Source organism: Toxotes jaculatrix, chromosome 9 (genome assembly GCF_017976425.1).
Source record: "Toxotes jaculatrix isolate fToxJac2 chromosome 9, fToxJac2.pri, whole genome shotgun sequence".
NCBI classification, from domain to species: domain Eukaryota; kingdom Metazoa; phylum Chordata; class Actinopteri; family Toxotidae; genus Toxotes; species Toxotes jaculatrix.
Genome location: NC_054402.1, coordinates 6,151,165 through 6,170,071, shown reverse-complemented (window position 1 = coordinate 6,170,071; position 18,907 = coordinate 6,151,165). Strand labels below are relative to the sequence as shown.

Below are 18,907 nucleotides of genomic sequence, written 5' to 3'. Positions count from 1 at the left end.
AAAATGTTTTTTTTATTATTATTATTATTAGCTTTTTTTGTGGTAATGAGGACAAAAAGGCTATTTATATTCTTCAAAGCTGAGGTGTTCATACAGAATATGTCCTGGTTTACTCTGATCATAGTGCTATAAATCATTCAGGTGCAGGTATTTACAGTATGCACCCTTCATTTAGTGGCATGGGGTGCCTGTTTCCATTTTCAAACAAACCACATTAGCAGTTTTCCTGGAGACATGTTTATTGACCCCTATAATAAGTCTCACCCCAACACTTGGTGGCTAATTTAATGCTAAAGCATTGCTTTATGATTGTAATGTACAATCAACACAAAACATGGCTACCCAATCAATCAGGGGCCCTTTCAGTAAATAGAGGGGCCACTCTCAGAGCTTTTATATTCCCAAATCATTCCATTAATGAAAGTCCCCCCACCAAGCAGGGAATCCATTTTGCTGATTTACTCGGGCCACACTGGTGAAAAACAGCTGCTTAATATCCCACTTGAAAGCCCTGCTCACTTCTTCTACTGTTAACAAGCCATTACAATGAATTATGCGCCTGCTCCTCCTCTGCATAAATGCAGCTTTTTCTGTCTAGCTAAATCGGCCCAAGTTTTAAGGGAGGGGTCCTTTGTGGGTTGCAGGGGGCTATCACACTTCCAGTCTCTCTGTCTTTTCTATTGGACAGATCTTGTGTTGTTACCTCTGCTGTATATTCTCCTCATGTCCCCAGGGTGTCTGTATTTGCTCCTGCATGACATTCTCATACTTACAGCCCGTATTAGATGCAGTGGGAACTGCTTTCCAGTGTCATCAATTAGTATTTATAATACATATGAGACTTGCATATGTCCTTTAAGGTGGCATTCAGAAAGTCTTTTTAATGGAGGAGGGAACACTTTGGGCTGTGAGCTGTGTGTATGAGGTAATGTCAGGGTGTTAATTGAGCTAAGTGTGTCATAGCTGGTGATAAAAGGCCCATTAAACTAGCAACAGCCTCTTAAGTGTCATGCATGCAATCCTGTGAGGAAAAGTATATTGCAGAAAAACACCCTTCTGTATTATCTGGCTCAGATAACATCTACCACTCTTCCGCACAGTTCTTTTCTGAGCTGAAATACAGCAGTAATCTTGTCTTCATTCACTTTCTCAGGTGGATCGTCAGTCCCAGTTCATCCAGGGTTACAGAGTTCTGTACAGGCAGACTTCAGGACTGCCTTCACCCGGACCCTGGCAGACTCAGGATGTGAAGGTCCCTTCTGAGCGAAGTGTCATTCTGTCTGCGCTCAAGAAAGGAATTGTTTATGAGATCAAGGTTCGGCCTTATTTCAACGAGTTTCAAGGCATGGACAGTGAATCCAGGACGGCGCGGACGACTGAGGAAGGTACGAGGAGGGAGAAATTGCTGAGGATTTGTAGATTGTATCAGGAGCAATACAACATAGTGAATCAAACTATGGTGTGTCCACACAGATGTGGGATGACAGGTGACACATGACCCAGTAGGCTGCTTTCACGTTGGGTTTTGTTATAACGTCAGATTTGATACAGAGAATTGAGCGTTTGTGTGGAAATGCGTGTTTATGTGTGTGGATGTTTGTGCCTGTCAGTCTGACCTTCCTGCTGTGCTTTTTTTGTTTATGATTGGTGGTGTTTGTGCCAACCTTCTTCTAATCCATCACCCAGCAGCCACAGGCCTGAGCTGTGATTGGACACAGCACACACTTCCTCCTGCGAAGATGATCTGTCGCCCAAAGCTTGATTCATACAGGCTCTGACAAGGCCCCAGAGCAGTGTGGCACAATATCACACACAAACACACACACACACACAGAGGCACGCACAGGTCTGTGTTTGAATGAATTTACTATTTTGACCTATGCCAAAACAGAAATTCATCCAGTACCATTGCACCGGCCTTGCTTCGACCGTCAAGTCTAATAATGGAAATTAAATTATGATGTGATCTGAAGTAAAGACACGCAGTCCCACTATAGCACAAAAAGACAAATACAGACTCTTTATACTGGAGACAAAGCCCATCTTGCCACAACATATTCAGACCTGCATGTATAGGAGACAGTTCACATCCTGTCGGGGTGACAGGCCCATTTATTTTCCCTTTTTCAAAGAGACTATATCTCCTGTGGCCAGCCAGTGTACTCACTACCGTGGTGGAGTTGCCATCACATTACAACTGTCCCCAACACACACTCTCACAGTAACACACATATAGAGTAAACTCATACATGCCAGCACACCTCCTCTCCCTAAGGCCTCCAGAACCTGCATGTCACAGCTATTACCAAAGCTGATAACGTTCTCTGCTTCTGCTCTATCTGCATCCCAGTCCCTCAGAGAGCTCAGCCACTTTCTATTTCTGTCACAAGCCTGCTGCTGTACCTGGTCATACCTGATACACTGTCAAACACATGGCTTTGGGCTCCTCAGAGACCTTGGGACTACTGAGAAGGGCAGCTAGATGGATAGAGAAGTCTAGTTCAGAGGGTGATTAAAACTTAGGTTGTCCATTAGCTAACACGATTAGAGAATCCCCATGCAGATGCAGGGTTGCACTATGTCCATTTTTGTAGTCCTTTTTCACACTTTCTCTCACTCTCCATCTGGACAGTCATGTCAGGACTGATAAATGAACTCTGGCTGCCATCTGATTCCCATTATTTGAGTGTCTAAGAATTCACTAAAGAGGCCCATCATTTATGCAAAATAATACTTACTGAGGTGGAACGGGAAATCGGTAATGTTTGTTTAAATGTTCATTTGTAGTGGACTAATTCTCATCCATGCTGATAGGCGTCTCTCTGGAAGGTCTACAGCTTTCCTCCCATACCACCCACTGCTTCACGTCATCTATTAGCTTTGTTTTTTTTGGTATGGATCATGACATGTTTGTATTCCTTCATCATGCAACACAGCACTGTGTGTGCATGAGAGACAGGGGGTCACATTCCTGCCTGCCATACATCACTCCGCTAATGGCTCTATTAGCACAGCCTCCGAGGACTCTAATGAAAAATGTGTATTGTTTAGCACAAATATGCATGATAATAACCTGCTAAATCATTCATAACATTAACTTTGAACGACATTGTCTCTGATGGCTGCCACGCACCAATCCCCCACTTTGTCACCTGGATGTAATTCAGAGCTGGAGAGCCCTGAGCATGATGGTTGATCAGACGCTCCCTTGGTAGATTGCTTCTAATCTGGCCAAGGTGTTGGGTTCATCATTGGACACATTCATCTTCCACCATGCCAGGGCCTTCTGGCTCTCTGGGGGCCTGTGTGGCCAATCGCGCTGAGGGATGAGCACAGATTTACAGGGTGACACGTGCCATTTTGGATGGAGGCGAGGTGAGGGAGAGGCAGCTCAGGAGTAATTGACCTGTCAGTATTCTGCTGTGGTGCTGCTCCCCTGCCAGCCACTGCGGAAATGAGAAAACATTATTTTTAAAACGTTATTTCCAGTTGGCCCAACTGTTATTTATTTTTCCTCTGTTACCCCTTGTGGGGTCAGAAGATTGTTGCCATCAGAATAACAACGGAGTGAGGTTTATGAAAGCTTGGACTTGTCTTGTTCCTATCCACTCTCTGTCTGCCTGTGGATAGAGCCGATTCATTTAGATGTGCCTGAGTCTGAATCTTCCCTCTGATCCTTACCTAGTGGCTTTAGTTTCATCTGGTTGATCGATGGAGTCAGTCGATATGTTTACTGAGACCTTGTTTCTTTCCCCTAAAATGTATATTTTTCATATTTCCTTCTTGTCAGCGCTTCATCCTGTAAGCTCGTTGACCCACATGCCACCTTGGCTCGGTCAATGTGGGAGTCTTAGCTTCACTGAGAGCGCTTGCCTGTGCCAGGACGTCATTCCACAAATCAATACCAGTATTCTCTGTGCAAAATCCACCAGGCTGGAGCAGAGGATGAGATATTAAATCATAGTAAAATGTTAAAGATAGGCTATAGCCATGTCAGACCAGCCCTGGTCTTCATGTAAATCCCCCTCTAATGAGACATCTTGACAGCCTTCAGCCACCTGTGCCATCCCCGAAGAATAGCATTCTTTGGAATAGTATGTGTGTGCTTGTGTGTGTGTGTCTGATTCTTTGTATGTGCCGATTTCTGAGCTCCTGTTTGAACCCATTCAGATGTACAATAATCCTGTGCATCCCAGTTTTCTTGTTTCTAAGAATTAAATACCCTGCTGCCTGAACTGCAAAATGTTAAATTTGATTCTTGACCTGTTTATTTTGTGCTTCCTCTTTTAGCTCCCAGTGCTCCTCCTCAGCAGGTAACAGTCCTGACCGTGGGAAACCAGAACAGCACTTCCATTAGCATCTCCTGGGACCCCCCTCCAGCAGACCACCAGAATGGCATCATCCAAGAGTACAAGGTTTGTCCCTGCCAGTCAGCATGAATTCTCATTTAACTCATATAAAGCCAAATGGAATCAACCACCGCTTCTCTATTTTCCCCCTCTCTGCTTTAGATCTGGTGTCTAGGGAATGAGACACGTTTCCATGTAAATAAAACAGTGGATGCAGCCATACGCTCTGTGGTGGTCGGCGGGCTGCAGGTGGGAGTGGTGTACCGAGTGGAAGTAGCTGCCAGCACAAGTGCAGGGGTTGGAGTCAAGAGTGAACCTCAGTCTATTATCATTGGTAAGATTGATTGATAAAAAGTGTCCATAACTTTACAACATCCAGTTTAAGTTTTCCCCCATGTTGACATCAGTGTTCACAAAAAAAAACAACAACAACACTGTATTTCAGTGTTAGGGGATGATTTCAACAGAAGAACAAATATTATACAGTGAATATTTTCATTAAACACTAGGAACTGCCAAATGGATAATACTGTTAAAATACTACTATTTTGAAATGTGGCCTGACCACATATGATTTATGTGGAGCTGAGGCAGATTGTGCCTGATTTGACCCATAACTGATGGCTTGGCCTGTAGCATGTTCTTATTTCCCCAGTGTCACTCACATAATCCATCTCCCTGAACAGAGCCTCAAGCTTGCAGTTGTAATATGTTGTGTGTTTGCAAGTCTGTGGGTGTGTGAATGGGTGTGTGTTTATGTGGTTACACAGTAATATGAAGATGAAGTGCTTTTGTGCAACTTTGCATGCACATATAACATGTAGCTTTTTTATTTTCATGACTGTGTACTTGTGTACCTTTTGATGTGCGGGAACATTAGTTGTGCTCTGTGTCTTACCATGCGCCAAGAAATGGTGTCAAGCAGACTAGTCAGGGTGAACTGCGATCGGAGATCAATACAGACCAGGATCCTCTCCTTTCATTTCACATGATGTGTTTTACTGGCAATGGAGTGAATTAGAGGCTGAGCTAAGCAAACAACCTGCTCACCTGGGGGTTTGTTACAAGCTTTTAGGCTTTGTCTTTTTCGGTCTGCACATTATATTTCACTGCACATCCTGTAGATCCATGTCCTGCTCCCTTGGTCAATATCTCAGCTGAAATTCATCAGACCTACTTTCTTTGAGCTTAATCGAGCCCTAACCCTGTCTTGATGTATCTATAGGTGTTATTTTCTACAGAGTGAAAAAGTGGAACATTCTCAAGCCCTTCAGTGTTACATGGGCTATTGTGGTAACTTTCACCTTGAAGCAGCAAATCAGGCACAACAGTATTGTTATTTCCTGTTTCCCTCCAGTAACTATCCAGCAGCATCACATTAATGTCGCCTTATTTTCCCTGTGCCCTCAGGTAAGGAGTTCCGGGATGTGATTATACATGGAAACCGGAACAACAGCATCACAGAGCAGATCACTGATGTGGTAAAACAGCCTGCTTTTATCGCCGGTATTGGAGGGGCCTGCTGGGTCATCCTCATGGGCTTCAGCATCTGGCTCTACTGGAGGAGAAAGAAGAGAAAGGGACTGAGCAACTACGCAGGTTAGACCGATCATACTCACCTATGCAAATTAACACTGACAATCTGCTCTTGTACCTCAGCAAACAATGGAAAGTTCTTCTACCACTAAACATTTTTTTTTCTCTATTAAAGCCACAATATTTCTCTTTTACATTATCATCTTGCAGTCTTAATTAGCACAGTTCTGATGAAATATTGTAGAAGCTGCTAGCAGTGAGGTTCAGATGTCTACGGTGTTTAAAGCTCAACGGGGGGACAGATGTCAGCGTGAATCATATCCACAGGGCTACAGTTTTTGACAAATCCACCCACGGTGTTGGTTAATAGCCCAGGGTGGTCGAGCTGAGTGGGCAGACTGGACTCTCTGCTGGTCACTGAAGCTGGAGTTCGTCCAGCTTTCCTCCCACACACTGACCTTGACATCTCACTGAGTGACCCCCAGTCAATACTAGCAACCACCAAGTCCGCATACACTGCCAATGGTGCAAGATTTAATTAGAGACCAGAAAATGGTAATGAACTGACACATTATTGTTTATGTATTGTTGTCTGTGCAGCACAATATTCCACAATACTTATTTTCTTATTAACAAGCAGAAATTCAACAGGAGCACATATTTATGTAGCCATTTTTTTCTAGTCACTTTTATCAAGTACATACAGTGGTAGCTACTGTAAGCTGGCTTGGTTAATTTGGTCTTCATTTCTGTTTGTTACATGTGTTTGTGTGTTTTCTTTGGTTTGTGCCACCGTCTCTACACATCTGTGGCCTCTGAGCTGGCTGCTTTCCTGGCTGACGCTCTGCACACTGGGTGACGATGTGGCCTTCCATTCTCTGACCCTCAGCACCTCTCGGCTTGACCCAGTCCCCAGTGTGCAGATACCCCTAAAGCACCGCTTATCTCTGCAGGCTTTTAACGCACAACTTCTCTGTCTTCTTGTTTTGCAGTTCAGTCCTTCACCTTCACCCCTGCAGGTACTGTTCATTTGTCCCGTCTCCTCACCCCACCTCAACGCAGATTCATCTCCTGCCCGCTTATAGTATATATGCTTGGACTGTCAGACTGATGGTCATGGCTAATGCAAATCCACGCCCCATTCTGATGAAGGAAATTAAACCCATCAGAGAAACAAATTTACAAATCAAAGAGATCCACATTTGTTATTGGCCATGACCAGGGCCCCGCAAACTTAAATTCTTATCCCTGCCCAACCCACAGCCTTTTTACATCTGTGTGTATGTCTGTTTTTGTGTCTTGTGTATCTTCCTTTGTCTTGTGGTGCAGGGTAAGACTGGGCATTTTCCTCCTCCTCAAATAATCATATCCCTTTTTGTTTCAAGACTCAAATCATGTTATGTTTTACATATCTGGTCCTTTAGGTGTCAGGCAGCTGGGTGGTGTATTTCTTTTTTACCTTTTCCTTTCTATTTAGTTTTTGTGTTCTTGTGGCAGCGTCCCCCACTACTGTCGCTATATCTATGTGGCTACCTTTGCTGAATTTCTCTGCTCACTGGCAAACTACGTCCATTTTGATGGGTGTAACAGTGTTATATGTCACCATCTGTCCTTTACTCAATTAAGCCTGAGTGGCACCAGCGCTGTGTGAATTATTCATCTGTGGATGGAGTGGTTTGAAAGAAGAGTAGCCTATTAAAGCTGCTGAGTAGTTGGGTGTAAAGTTAAAAAAGTAAAAGAAGAAAAGACATTACAGATTAAATGACAATTATTCCCAAAGGCCTCTGTACTGTATAGACAACCCTAACTAACATTTTTACCTACACATGTAGGTATATGGTCTCTGTGGACCCTGCAGCCAAAACCCTATTTACTCTATCCTTTCCACAGCAGCTGTAACAACAGATTGTGGAACACATTAATATGTTAGTGAAACCTGTCTGGTCTTAAATTGGAAGCACACCTCAGAGAAGCCAGAGAGGAATCATATTAATTCACTAAAATAGTTTTGAGTAGCAAGCACAAAACAAGGTCAAATATAGAAGAAAGTCTAGAGTTGGTGAGGTGATATTTAGAACATGAGCCAGAGTGTGACTGAAAAGTCATGCAGTGCTGCTCTTCTCGCGTATTGACAATTAGTTGATCTATCGAGAGTGTCCTGTCTCAGCCTCCTAAAGCTGTCAGTGCAGGAGAGGTAAATCACTACAGTGTTGAGGCGCACAGCCAGGAGGAAAGAGATTTGATGGAATTTTTATATGCTGATTATGTCCACCCCCCCTTAATGCTTATTAAAGGGGATTAATCTGTATTCATATTGGAGAAAGTGCTTATCTGGAAGACAGAGGCGAGAAGCACAGCTATGCCGCCATGTCACTCTGGCTAACATAAAAGTATTCCACAGCAGCCTAGAAATGTGTCTGAGCACAGATAGGGACTTCAGAGGCCTTCCCGCTGCATAGTCTCCCCTTACCTCCACCTCCTTCTCCTGTCACTCCTCTCTCAAACGACAGAGAATTCTCTAATGCAAGTTTGTTGGTGGTGGAACAAAGAGGAATGGCTTTAGCTGTGACTGAATAAAGAATGCCAAGTTTGTCTTGAGCTGTCAAAGCTATATTTTATTCAGACAGACCTGCGATGTTTGTTTTATCTGAGTAAAACCATTGTTAGCTGTAAGTATTGTAATTCCTCTTTCTGGTACTCAGTTGCTTAAACCTTAATGCTGCAAATAAACTCTAAACTGTTCCAACACGCATGCTAGACAAATTTTAAATTGTGTTTCTGTTGTTTAAAATCCGAAAATTCTGTTCATGAGAGAGAAAACTGGATTAAGTAAGCTTAGGTAATGTTGATGATGCATTAAAATGTCCTTTTAGCAGCCTCTGTAATCTATTGTGGGAGTTTCCTCTCCCTGTCATCTGTGTTACGACGTCACCCACAGAAAAGCCCCCTCTCTCGCCCATGCCTGGGCTTGTTGTGGAATCAACCTGAATGAAACAGAAAAGAGAGGAGGAATGTTCGGCCTCCTTCTCTCTTTAATCTCCATCTGTGGAACAAACGAGCCAAATTACTAACAGCTCTCCTTCTCTCTCTTGAGTAAACCAGCTCTCTTTTTTCATTCCTCCCTCTTTTTTTTTCTCATTGGTATGAGGTGATTTCCAAAACTCTTGCTGCTTTTCCATGTTTCCTGTGATCCATTGAAGTTCTTACGTGCTTAGAACTCTGTGGTGCTTTGTCATCATGGTCGTTGAACAGAGATGAAATAGATGCTTCACAGCCGTCTCTCACTTTGAGCCATGGAGTTTTACCAGCCTCTGACAAAGAGCGGCCCTTGTTATCTATAGATCACTGTAATGGAACAGGCCACATGCATGGCTTCTGGGGAGCCCTGCTCGCTGAAGGATCAGTAACTCAGCCTCTATGGTTGTAGATAGAAAATCCAATGTGATTAATGAGCACTCTGCCTTTTCTAATCATTTTTTGGCTGAGATTTAATCACAAATCTGATAATAATTCAGCAGCAAAATAAGAAAGATGAAATTAGTTTTCCCTCTCATCAGGCATCTTGTCCTTGAGGAACACATGACATCTCCACTTATGCAAAGCAAAGCAATGTGCAGTTCTCATCGGTGCACTTTTTTTTTTTAATTTTCATGAAAGGCATTGGACGCAGAGGGACATCTGTATCCCTTAGTGAAACTATCACCTGTCTAGCTGTGTAAGAAAAAGCAAACAGATGAATACATAGCTGCTGAAGCACAAGGGCAAACTGGACAACACAAAAAATATATTGTATCTTGCCTTAATCATGTAAATAAATCCCAGTTGTTTGCTTTGTATACTAGAAAAACTTAATATCTTTGTCTTTTGTCTTTTTTCCTTCTGTCTTTTTCCTCCTTCTTTCTTTTCTGACCTTAGTGACATTCCAGAGAGTTGATGGTGGTCTGATGAGCAATGGGAGGTAAGTATCCTACCAGAAACAAAGCAGCAACACCAAACTGACTATTTGAGTGAAATAGAAATAGTGAAAAAAAAAAAAAATTCCCATGATTATTATCTTAACATCTTAACATGTTTCCTCTGCAGTCATGCATCACATCTACAGCAAGCTGCTCTTGATTCTAACACTGATAAATGAATGATAGATTGATAGATAACCAATACCTGTTTGTGTGACTACCATGCAAACTGGCGTGCAAATATACATTTCTACCACATCTCCGTTCATGCATCGATAGATGAACTCATAAATCTCTTCAACAGAATTAACAGAAACAATTTAAGCAGGGAGTGCTTTTATTTTGTCATTTATCTTCCGCTGCTGGCTACAGGCAACCCCGAAGCCCTCTGGAGTGATAAATTTGCCTGTCACCTTGCGTGGGCGGCTGGGATCTGAGCACATGTAATAATGTAAAAATAATTACCCAGGGGAGAGGTGTGTGTGGAGGTACCCCACTTGCACCCCCATATCGCCTGCTCCATTTCAGTGTATGTTAGTGAAAGAGAGAAGAGCTACAGAGAACAGGGCACATCTCAATGACACCAGTTAAGGAGCCTTTGTGGGGATTCAAGAGACTCCCTTGAGAATCCTGGGTTTCTGTCTATCTACTACTTATCACACCTGACTAGGTAAAACCTCCAGATCTCAAACACTCAGCGAGAGACTGCTGTAAAGTAAATTTGTAAATCTGACCCTATGTGTCTCTGGGCTTTTTGGGAAAGTGAGTACTATCTGTCTTGTGTCTGGTTACTGCATTGTTTTATATTTTTGCTTTTTAAAAGAAAATATATATATATTTTCCCCTCACTGTGTACATTTGACTGGATGCCACAATGGACAATTTTGCCTATATTGTTCTGTGAGCTGCTTGCAGGCTCTCAATGAATTAGCCACGCCACTTGTCGTGCCTTTTCTCATCTACTTTCTGCTGCAGTGTTTTTCCTTCAATTTTCCACATAAGTGGTTGTGATTCTCAGTCCAGCGGATGGAATTTGAAATGTCTGTATTTGCAGTGCTCTATATTTGTCATATCTTTAGTCAGTAGTAGTGACTGCCACAATTTTTACAACACAGGAATAGGATGCAGTCTGGGGCTCTTATTCTAACATGAGCCTCCATCCGTTAGTCACTCTAGTGCCATCAAATCCCAGATGTTGCAACTTCCCCATCTGCCCTGAGAGTGAAAATGCGTAGCAGAGTATCAGAGGAAAGTGTGTTCATTTGTTACATGAGATGTTTATTGCATTAATTAGACAATAGCAAATGAAGCTGCGTCTGTTTCCAGTTCCTCATTGGCTCCTGCCAAATTGCCCTGACTGAACAATTACACTTAATCGATCACAAAATAAATGATTCATGGAAGATGAATAGGCTGCAGATTGGTAGACCTGGACGATTTGACTTTGGCTGCTCAATTGAAATTGATAAAAGCCGATAAGGGCTCATTCCTTATCCCCCTGCCAATAGGGAGATGGTAATTAGGAGGTAGTAATAACTTCCTATCTCAGCACTGATCAATATTTTAGCAAAGCAGATTCACTTGTATAGGCAGGGAGTATTGGCTGAGCATTGCAGTGAACAGGTTTCACTAACCCTGTTGCTATGGAGATTCCTTTACATCCCAGGATCTGAATGCTAAATGACAGCATGTTCCCTGAGAGTTAATCTAGAAAGTAATCTGGGTTTCCCATTGCTCTGAGTGTTAGCTGATGTCTAGACCTTTAATCCAACTTCCATTCACTAGTCTGTGGGACCATAAACAGCTGATTTATGAAGTTGCTTTGGAATTAATATCTTTCACATGACTTATTTATGGGAAGCTCGGTGTCAGGCATCTTAGGCTGTATTTATGGTTTCCTACCTATCACAAGTAACTGAAATGTCTAACAGGAAGAGGAAATGCTCCAAATCAAATTTTATCTACCAAGGTTGCTATCCATCTAAGTTAGGTGTCAACTTTTCATTAGACATATGACCCAGTGTCCACCCGCCACCCACTCCCCATTACCCCACCATCTTACACACACGTACACAGTCATACACACACACACACACACACATATATATATATAACAAATATCCCCAGTAGAAATCAGTCTTATTCTAATTATCCTTAGCAGGACTACTGCTGTGTGATGAATACAAGGACGATGCAGCCATTTCCACTGTCAGCTCCTTGTCTTTCAAATGGTCTTTCTCTAGTGGGCTGGGGGAGCACTTGCTGGAGCGCACACACAGGAATTGAGAGTGGTGATGAGACAAAAGCATGGTCTTTTACTTTAGACAGTGTACATTTGTGGTGCAGTCTTGCTAGAGTCTACAACAGAGAACAATGTCATCTCTTTTTCAGCTGCTTTTAGTCTGACAGATGCTAAGCGTACCACAGTCAGGGAGGAAGGATAAAAGGAGGAGGTGGAGGTGTATGGGGAAAATAAAGGAAGAAAAGGGTTAGGGAAAGATGGTTTGGCAAGAGAGAATGATGGCAGTTTGGGAACGTGGCAGCCAGAGACAGAGGTAGAAGGATGGGGAGAGATGTATTACCCTATAAAAGTGCATGTGTCTGATGCACAGCCATCAATTTGAATGACTTGTCTCCCCCGAGGGCCTGTTTTGGCATTCTGGAACCACAGCAAGGGCTCTTAGCTTGCCAGGGCTGCAGTTCATTTGGACTACACCTCTGTGGAACAGCTCTTCTCATTTAGAACCTGTGGCTGAGGGAGAGACTGACTGCAGCACGCCCATTACCTGCCCTTGTCCTCAGGGCTTGACTCTCTCCCAGTCCCTCAGAGCCAACACATCACCCCACTGGAGCTGAGACAAAAAGCCCCATCAGGTAGCCAGGCTGCTAACTACTGTATTACGCAGCTTCTCAGAGCGCACATGTGTATCTGTAGTCTGCTTCATACAGCACTGCCGGGCACTGACAGCGGGGTGTGCTGTGTTTCTGAAAAAGGCAATGCCATCCACTTTATCACATGTGGTACTTGTCTGGCCATTTCAGGGTGTGATTTCTGAGGAAGAGTCCCTCAGAAAATAATTTACTGGATCTTTTGTCTGCTTAAAATGTTCTTATTTTGTATCCTTCATCTATAAACTAGTGATTATATGTTCTTTAATTTTTGCTCGTATTTTAATCCCTTTTCAATGGCAGATCATTAGAAACAAGTGGAATATGATTCATCAGTGAACTGACACATAAACAAAGGCATTTAACTCCAACTCTTATTCTCATTTAACTCCATCTGTGTTACCCATGGTAACGAGCCTCAGACGTGATTGTACAGTAAAGTGGCCCTAATGGCCTCCCAGCAGTCACCCATGACAGGTTAAAGTCTTAATGGCTGCTTTTTATGGTTTTCACCCCCTCAGGAGGGACACAACACCTGTTAAATGGAGCTGCTCTCTCCCATATGCAGGCATCCCACAAGTGGGTCAGGGCATCATGTAGGGCTGAGGTTTGACGTCTCTTCAAATAAGATTTAGGCTGTCTGGACATCACCACGAGGGGTTGATGGGAAAACACAGCAGAATGCACAAGATATTAATGAATAAGGAAACATATACATGTGGGTGTCGACGTGCACTGCTGCGCATGTGTGCAGAGAGCAAATGCATGCATTAGTGTCTCCACGGTGTGCTTTTGCATTAATAACTCAGAGAATGTGACAAAGACACAGCAGGAGAAACAGAGAGATAAAGGGCTGTGTTTGCCTGAAGGAATTCCAACTTTGTGGGAGAAGGAATGTATCCGTACAGCATTTCCCCCTATCTCAGAAGTGTTTCATTAGCTTCAGAAGCTTACGGCAAGCTTATCTCACACAAACACGCATTCTTGTGCACAAGCTAACATTTAAACATATGTTAGATTTTTTTTTGTCTTCATATTGTCTCACTGCTGATTGCTGTCATGTTTTTTATTCATTATTCTTAAATCCGGTAACATAATGCAGAATTAAACCATGCATAATAATGAATTTGGGGTGGGTTTTTTTGTACAAAAACTCTGGTAGTAATGTAATTTCATAGCCTGTGTTTAATCTAGTGTTTTGTCTTGTGTTTCTGCTCAGTCGACCAGGACTGTTGAATGCCGGTGACCCAGGCTACCCCTGGTTAGCAGACTCTTGGCCAGCCACCAGCCTGCCTGTCAACAGCAGCTCTGGGGGACCCAATGACCTGAGTAACTTTGGCCGAGGAGGTGAGTGCGCTGGTGCTGTCCCAGGTGCTTTGAGAAAGAGACTGCAAGAGATGAAAGATGATGGCATGCATTCCTTTCTGTTCTACCAGAGCTCCTGTTGCTCATCACGTACATACATGCAGGCAAGATGTATACATATATGCATACAGAGTGTGTATTTGAATATACATTTATATATCACCTCAGAGGACAGCTAGAGCATTAACAACAGGGCCTCCACTGTCAACAGGCTGGCTGAGTAATGGCAAATAGTCCAGCTTGGTGTCATAGCCCATACTTCAGAGCAAGAGAATGTGAGGGGGAGAGACGGGCAGAGGAGCAGGGGGTGGATGGGTGTTTGAAAGGATGGTCTTGAGCAGCCAGTCGTGAAGGACAGGCACAGCTTGACTGGCGCAGATGCGGACACTTCCGCCATGGCCCTACATCATCTCCCCTTCACTGGGCATGCAAACCATGCACTACGGAGAGAGTCTGCTTGCTCTTTCCCTCCGTTCCTCTGTCATCACACACACATGCAGAGCAGCTATTCTTCATGTATATGAACAGAGAAGGGAGGGGAGTGAGATATCCACACACGTGGAGGGGAACAGGGCGCCTCGGCTTGGATTCTGAGGGTTGGAATATATGAATAACTGGGATAATTTTTTTTCTCAATGAGATTAACCTGTTAAGATCTATTTCTTAAGATGCGAGCTGACCTGAAAGCATCAAGACCTGGACTGTAATCACATAAGATCCAAGGACCATGTGCATTAAATCTCAGGTCACTCAAGGCTAGACATACAGTTGAATAGTCCTGTTCTCTTTATCTGCCACAAAAACAGACAAGATTTTGTTTAAACACCACAGAGTTACCGATGAGGTGAACATTTCTTTTAAAGGGAAGCTTTCCTATATTCTTCCTCCTCCCTACCTCTTCCCCAGATCTCCCTACTGGTCAAGGGGATAAGACAGGCACCATGCTGTCTGATGGAGCTATCTACAGCAGCATAGACTTCACCACCAAAACCAACTACAACAGCCCTGGTCAAACATCCCAGGCCACTCCCTATGCCACCACTCAGATTCTTCACTCCAGCAGCATCCATGAGCTGGCTGTGGACCTGCCCGAGGCCCAGTGGAAGGCCTCACTCCAAGCCAAGCAGGAGATGGCCAGCCTGGGCTACTCCCTGCCCGACAAGAATTCCTGCAACAACAGTAAGTGACACCGAGAAAGTGAGCGTGCCACTAGTGATTTTGGGGGTGTTGTTGTCTTCGTGTGATAAATGATAGCAACAGTGTGTCAGCTAGTGCCATTATTGTCATCCTGTGACATCAAAGGTGAAGTCAATTAACCAAGATCACAAGCTAAAAATTTACAGTTGTAACAAGATGGCCATTTGGTATTTAAACTTTTGCACTCAAAGTCTCTGAAGGCTTCCCAACCCTACTATGGTGGGGGGAGGCTGTCTTAAAGAGAGTCATTTTTCCCCCAGCAGACATCATCTTGGTTACTCTCCAAGGTTGAATAAACATCTCTTGAAGGAGCAGTGCAGTTAAGCCATCCATCCATTTTCTTGCTGGGTTTTCATGATGGTACCACTCCTCCTTCAGTTTCAGAGTAATTGCCAATCCATTTTAGCTTGACTAATATTTAAGAAAATAATCCAAATGAATTACTGTGGATTTGATATGGGATTTTTAAAGCAGAGTGGAGTTTCATACTTAAGGTGTAATGAGCATCCCTTGGCTGTTTTCTAATACATATTTATGATCTCATTTTCCAGCAGTCTAAAACAGATTAATTATAGTTTTTACATAGTCCCCCTAATGTAATGAATCTTTAAAAACTACTTTTGTAATCCTCCCTGGCATCATTATGAGAATTATGATCACATAATATGTACATGAAAATATCTCTCTGAATGGGGACAAATACTGAATTAAAATCTCTACTATTAACTCATTTATCGCATTTCATGAATTAAAAAGATTAATCCGATGTTTTTTTCAGATCAACAACAAATCAAATTTGTCCAGCCAATGTATTGTCTGTTGCATACAAATCCGAAAGTGAATGAAATGTGAAATAAGTTCAGCTTGTTGAATGTATGAATCCTGAATATATCCTGCTTGCTTGATGCTCTAACTGCATGTTTGCATGTGCTTGTGCTAACTGCCAGTCACCTGATGCCACTGTGGTTTTTGCCCTTTAACCCCCACTGTAGCCCTCCTTTTCATTCCTGACTACCGATTGGCCGAAGGATTGTCTAATAGAATACCACACAACCAATCACAAGATTTCAGCACCACCAGCTCTCACAACAGCTCAGAGCGAAGCGGCAGTCTCTCAGGTTGGTTTACGCAGCAGAGAAGTTCATAAAGTAAACTGGGAAACTCTCTGGGGCTCTGCTGCTTGACTTTATGATTGACTGATGTCTTAATTGCCTCATTGATCTGTTATTTGCATGAACAAACCTGACATCTAAGACATTTTTTTATTAACATAGTCTGTCTCCCTCACCAGAGATGCTTTGCTCACTCAGCTCCCCCTGCTTACACTTCATTATGTGTGAACGCTTTGTTGTTATTTTTTAGTTATACAGGTTTCTATAATGGCTGCTACTATATGAAGCTGTGTTGTGATAAAGGATAGGAGTTGTAAGAGTTATTGGAGCATAAAGAAGAAAGGCATTTAAATCAGAGAGAAAGAATAGTACTATGATCTCCTGACAGAATATGGCTGCAAGTGCTAATGCTTGGTTTCTGCCATCACTGTCGATCCTTGTAAAGGTTTTGTCTCTCACTGTGTGACTGAGAAGATGGGAATAGGGGCAGAGGGAGTCTTTCAGACAGAGTGGACTATACACACACATGCACACACACCATTAGAGATGCTTGGCTGGGTAAAGTGGCAAAAATACCTCCCTTTTTCCCTCTTCCCCTAATGGTTGCCGACTACACTAAAACCCATGTTCAGAGAATTACAATGTCATTTATAGGACACCAAGGCAGCCCTCTGCCTGCCTCCCCTTCACTCTCCTCTTTTATCTAGTTACAAGCCACTGCCTTAACTGGTCTCTAATTCAGTGCTCTGGCACACAGTGGGCTGGAGAGAAGGATGTGAAGTGGCCATGCCTTACAGGCAGATTCCTCCCATGGACACGCAGGTTACTGAAGGATCTTGCTGGCTTTAGCCCATGCTGTATTATGATTTCATGAGGCGAAGAGAAACTTAACAGTAAATGTGTACTGTAACTGTAGAATATATGCTTTAAAGGAATAGTTCAACATCTTGGGAAACTATGCTTATTCATTCTCTTTCTCAGAGTTAGATGAGAAGATCTAGTTTTTTTCCCTTGTTTCCAGTCTTTATTCTAAGCAGCGCACCTGTGATGGTAAAAAATAAATATCTAAATTAGACTGAAATAATAATGCATATATGTGGACTTGTTGCTATACTGAATCAGGGATGAGCACCAAACTGAGTTTCTGACCATACAGTTTGAAGTATGTTTTCTATACTATATACTGTGTTTTGTATAACGTGCAGTGCAACTTACAACAGTGATGGAATTTTGAATCAGCACAAGCTTTGATTCAGGCTTCAACCAATGTAAAGTCAGCATTTGAAGGGGGGGAAAGTTGAAGTTACAGTGCCTTGTTCTCTCTCTGAGGAGATGGAAAGAATAATGAATGTCAGGTCTGAAGGAGGGGAGCAGGATGAAAAGGAACAGAAATAGAGCAGCCTTTATGGCAGCATGGATCTCCACTGGGGGCATGAAGCTGCTCATTAAAACCTTTCATAGTGTAGGGGAGAAGAGGTAGCTGCTGTTTTCTGTGTTTTCCGTAGCCGTTAGAGACCATGAAGACTCCCCATTCCCCTCCACTGACACTAGCCTGTCTTTGCAGCTGCAGAGTCCATGATCATGTGAAGTTCATGGTTGTGTGTGACCTCTTGTGCTCCTGCACTCTCTCCGTGTGTGTTGGATTTCACCTCATTATGTAAAACGCTGCTTTTTTTGTTTTGTTTTGTTTTTTTTTAACTGAGCTAAAATGATGATGATACATGACTTTCAGTTCATTTGATGTCCTTTTTGAATTTATTCTCCCACCCATAAGTTACATCTGGCTGCATAGTCTTTTTTAGAGTTTCTGCTCTGTGGCATTCCCCCTCAGCACTGAAACACCCAGTGAAAACAAAGCAAGCTCAAGGCTATGCAGCCCTACAGTTATAGGCTGGGACCGCCCAAGCCTTGGGTATAAATACCCAACGCTGAATCTATATTTAGTATGAGTTCCCCTTTGAAGAGAGGCCCAGTTTTGTCAGAGGAGATGGGTTCGCTATGTAATTCCTGTATAGCTCCTAGCCACAGCCTCTCTCTCTGTATTTTTCATATTTGGGGTGAGCTGTTATAATTCCAGTGCCACTCCATCCGTCCCTAGAAGAGGCTCATTTACAATATTGATGACTGGTCTTGTGTGGAGGGACTAAGGATGATTGAACAATCACGTCATCTCACCATTTATTGGTAAAAGTCAAGCGTTGCCCAGAGGTACGATTAGGAAACCCAATTACTTTCAGACTATACTTACACTGTGGTGCCGCCTGCCTTGGGCTTACAGTTGTTTCTTTTATTACTTCCATTCTTTATTAATCTTATTCTGACACCTCTTCTATCTCCTCATTCCTGATATTTCCTCTCCTGCCCCAGTATTGTTACAATATTCGTCTTTAAAGTGCTTTTGTTTTTCTTGCTGGAAATAGATTTCTAATAGCAATATAATCAAAAATCTCTGTACTTGAAACATATTATACAGCATTTGTGATTTCTCTGCCGTCTGGCTTCC

General features: G+C 42.9%; 1 protein-coding gene across 1 annotated transcript in view; it reads left to right on the top strand.

Moving 5' to 3' along the window:
- Positions 1-18,907, top strand: part of robo2 (roundabout, axon guidance receptor, homolog 2 (Drosophila)) — a 157,378-nt gene that overhangs the window by 122,534 nt on the left and 15,937 nt on the right. The window contains exons 15-22 of the mRNA XM_041046277.1: positions 1,154-1,385; positions 4,291-4,415; positions 4,512-4,683; positions 5,760-5,948; positions 6,878-6,904; positions 9,801-9,843; positions 13,950-14,077; positions 15,002-15,274. Of these exons, the coding sequence (XP_040902211.1) occupies positions 1,154-1,385; positions 4,291-4,415; positions 4,512-4,683; positions 5,760-5,948; positions 6,878-6,904; positions 9,801-9,843; positions 13,950-14,077; positions 15,002-15,274 (1,189 nt within the window). The remainder of the gene's footprint in view (positions 1-1,153; positions 1,386-4,290; positions 4,416-4,511; positions 4,684-5,759; positions 5,949-6,877; positions 6,905-9,800; positions 9,844-13,949; positions 14,078-15,001; positions 15,275-18,907) is intronic.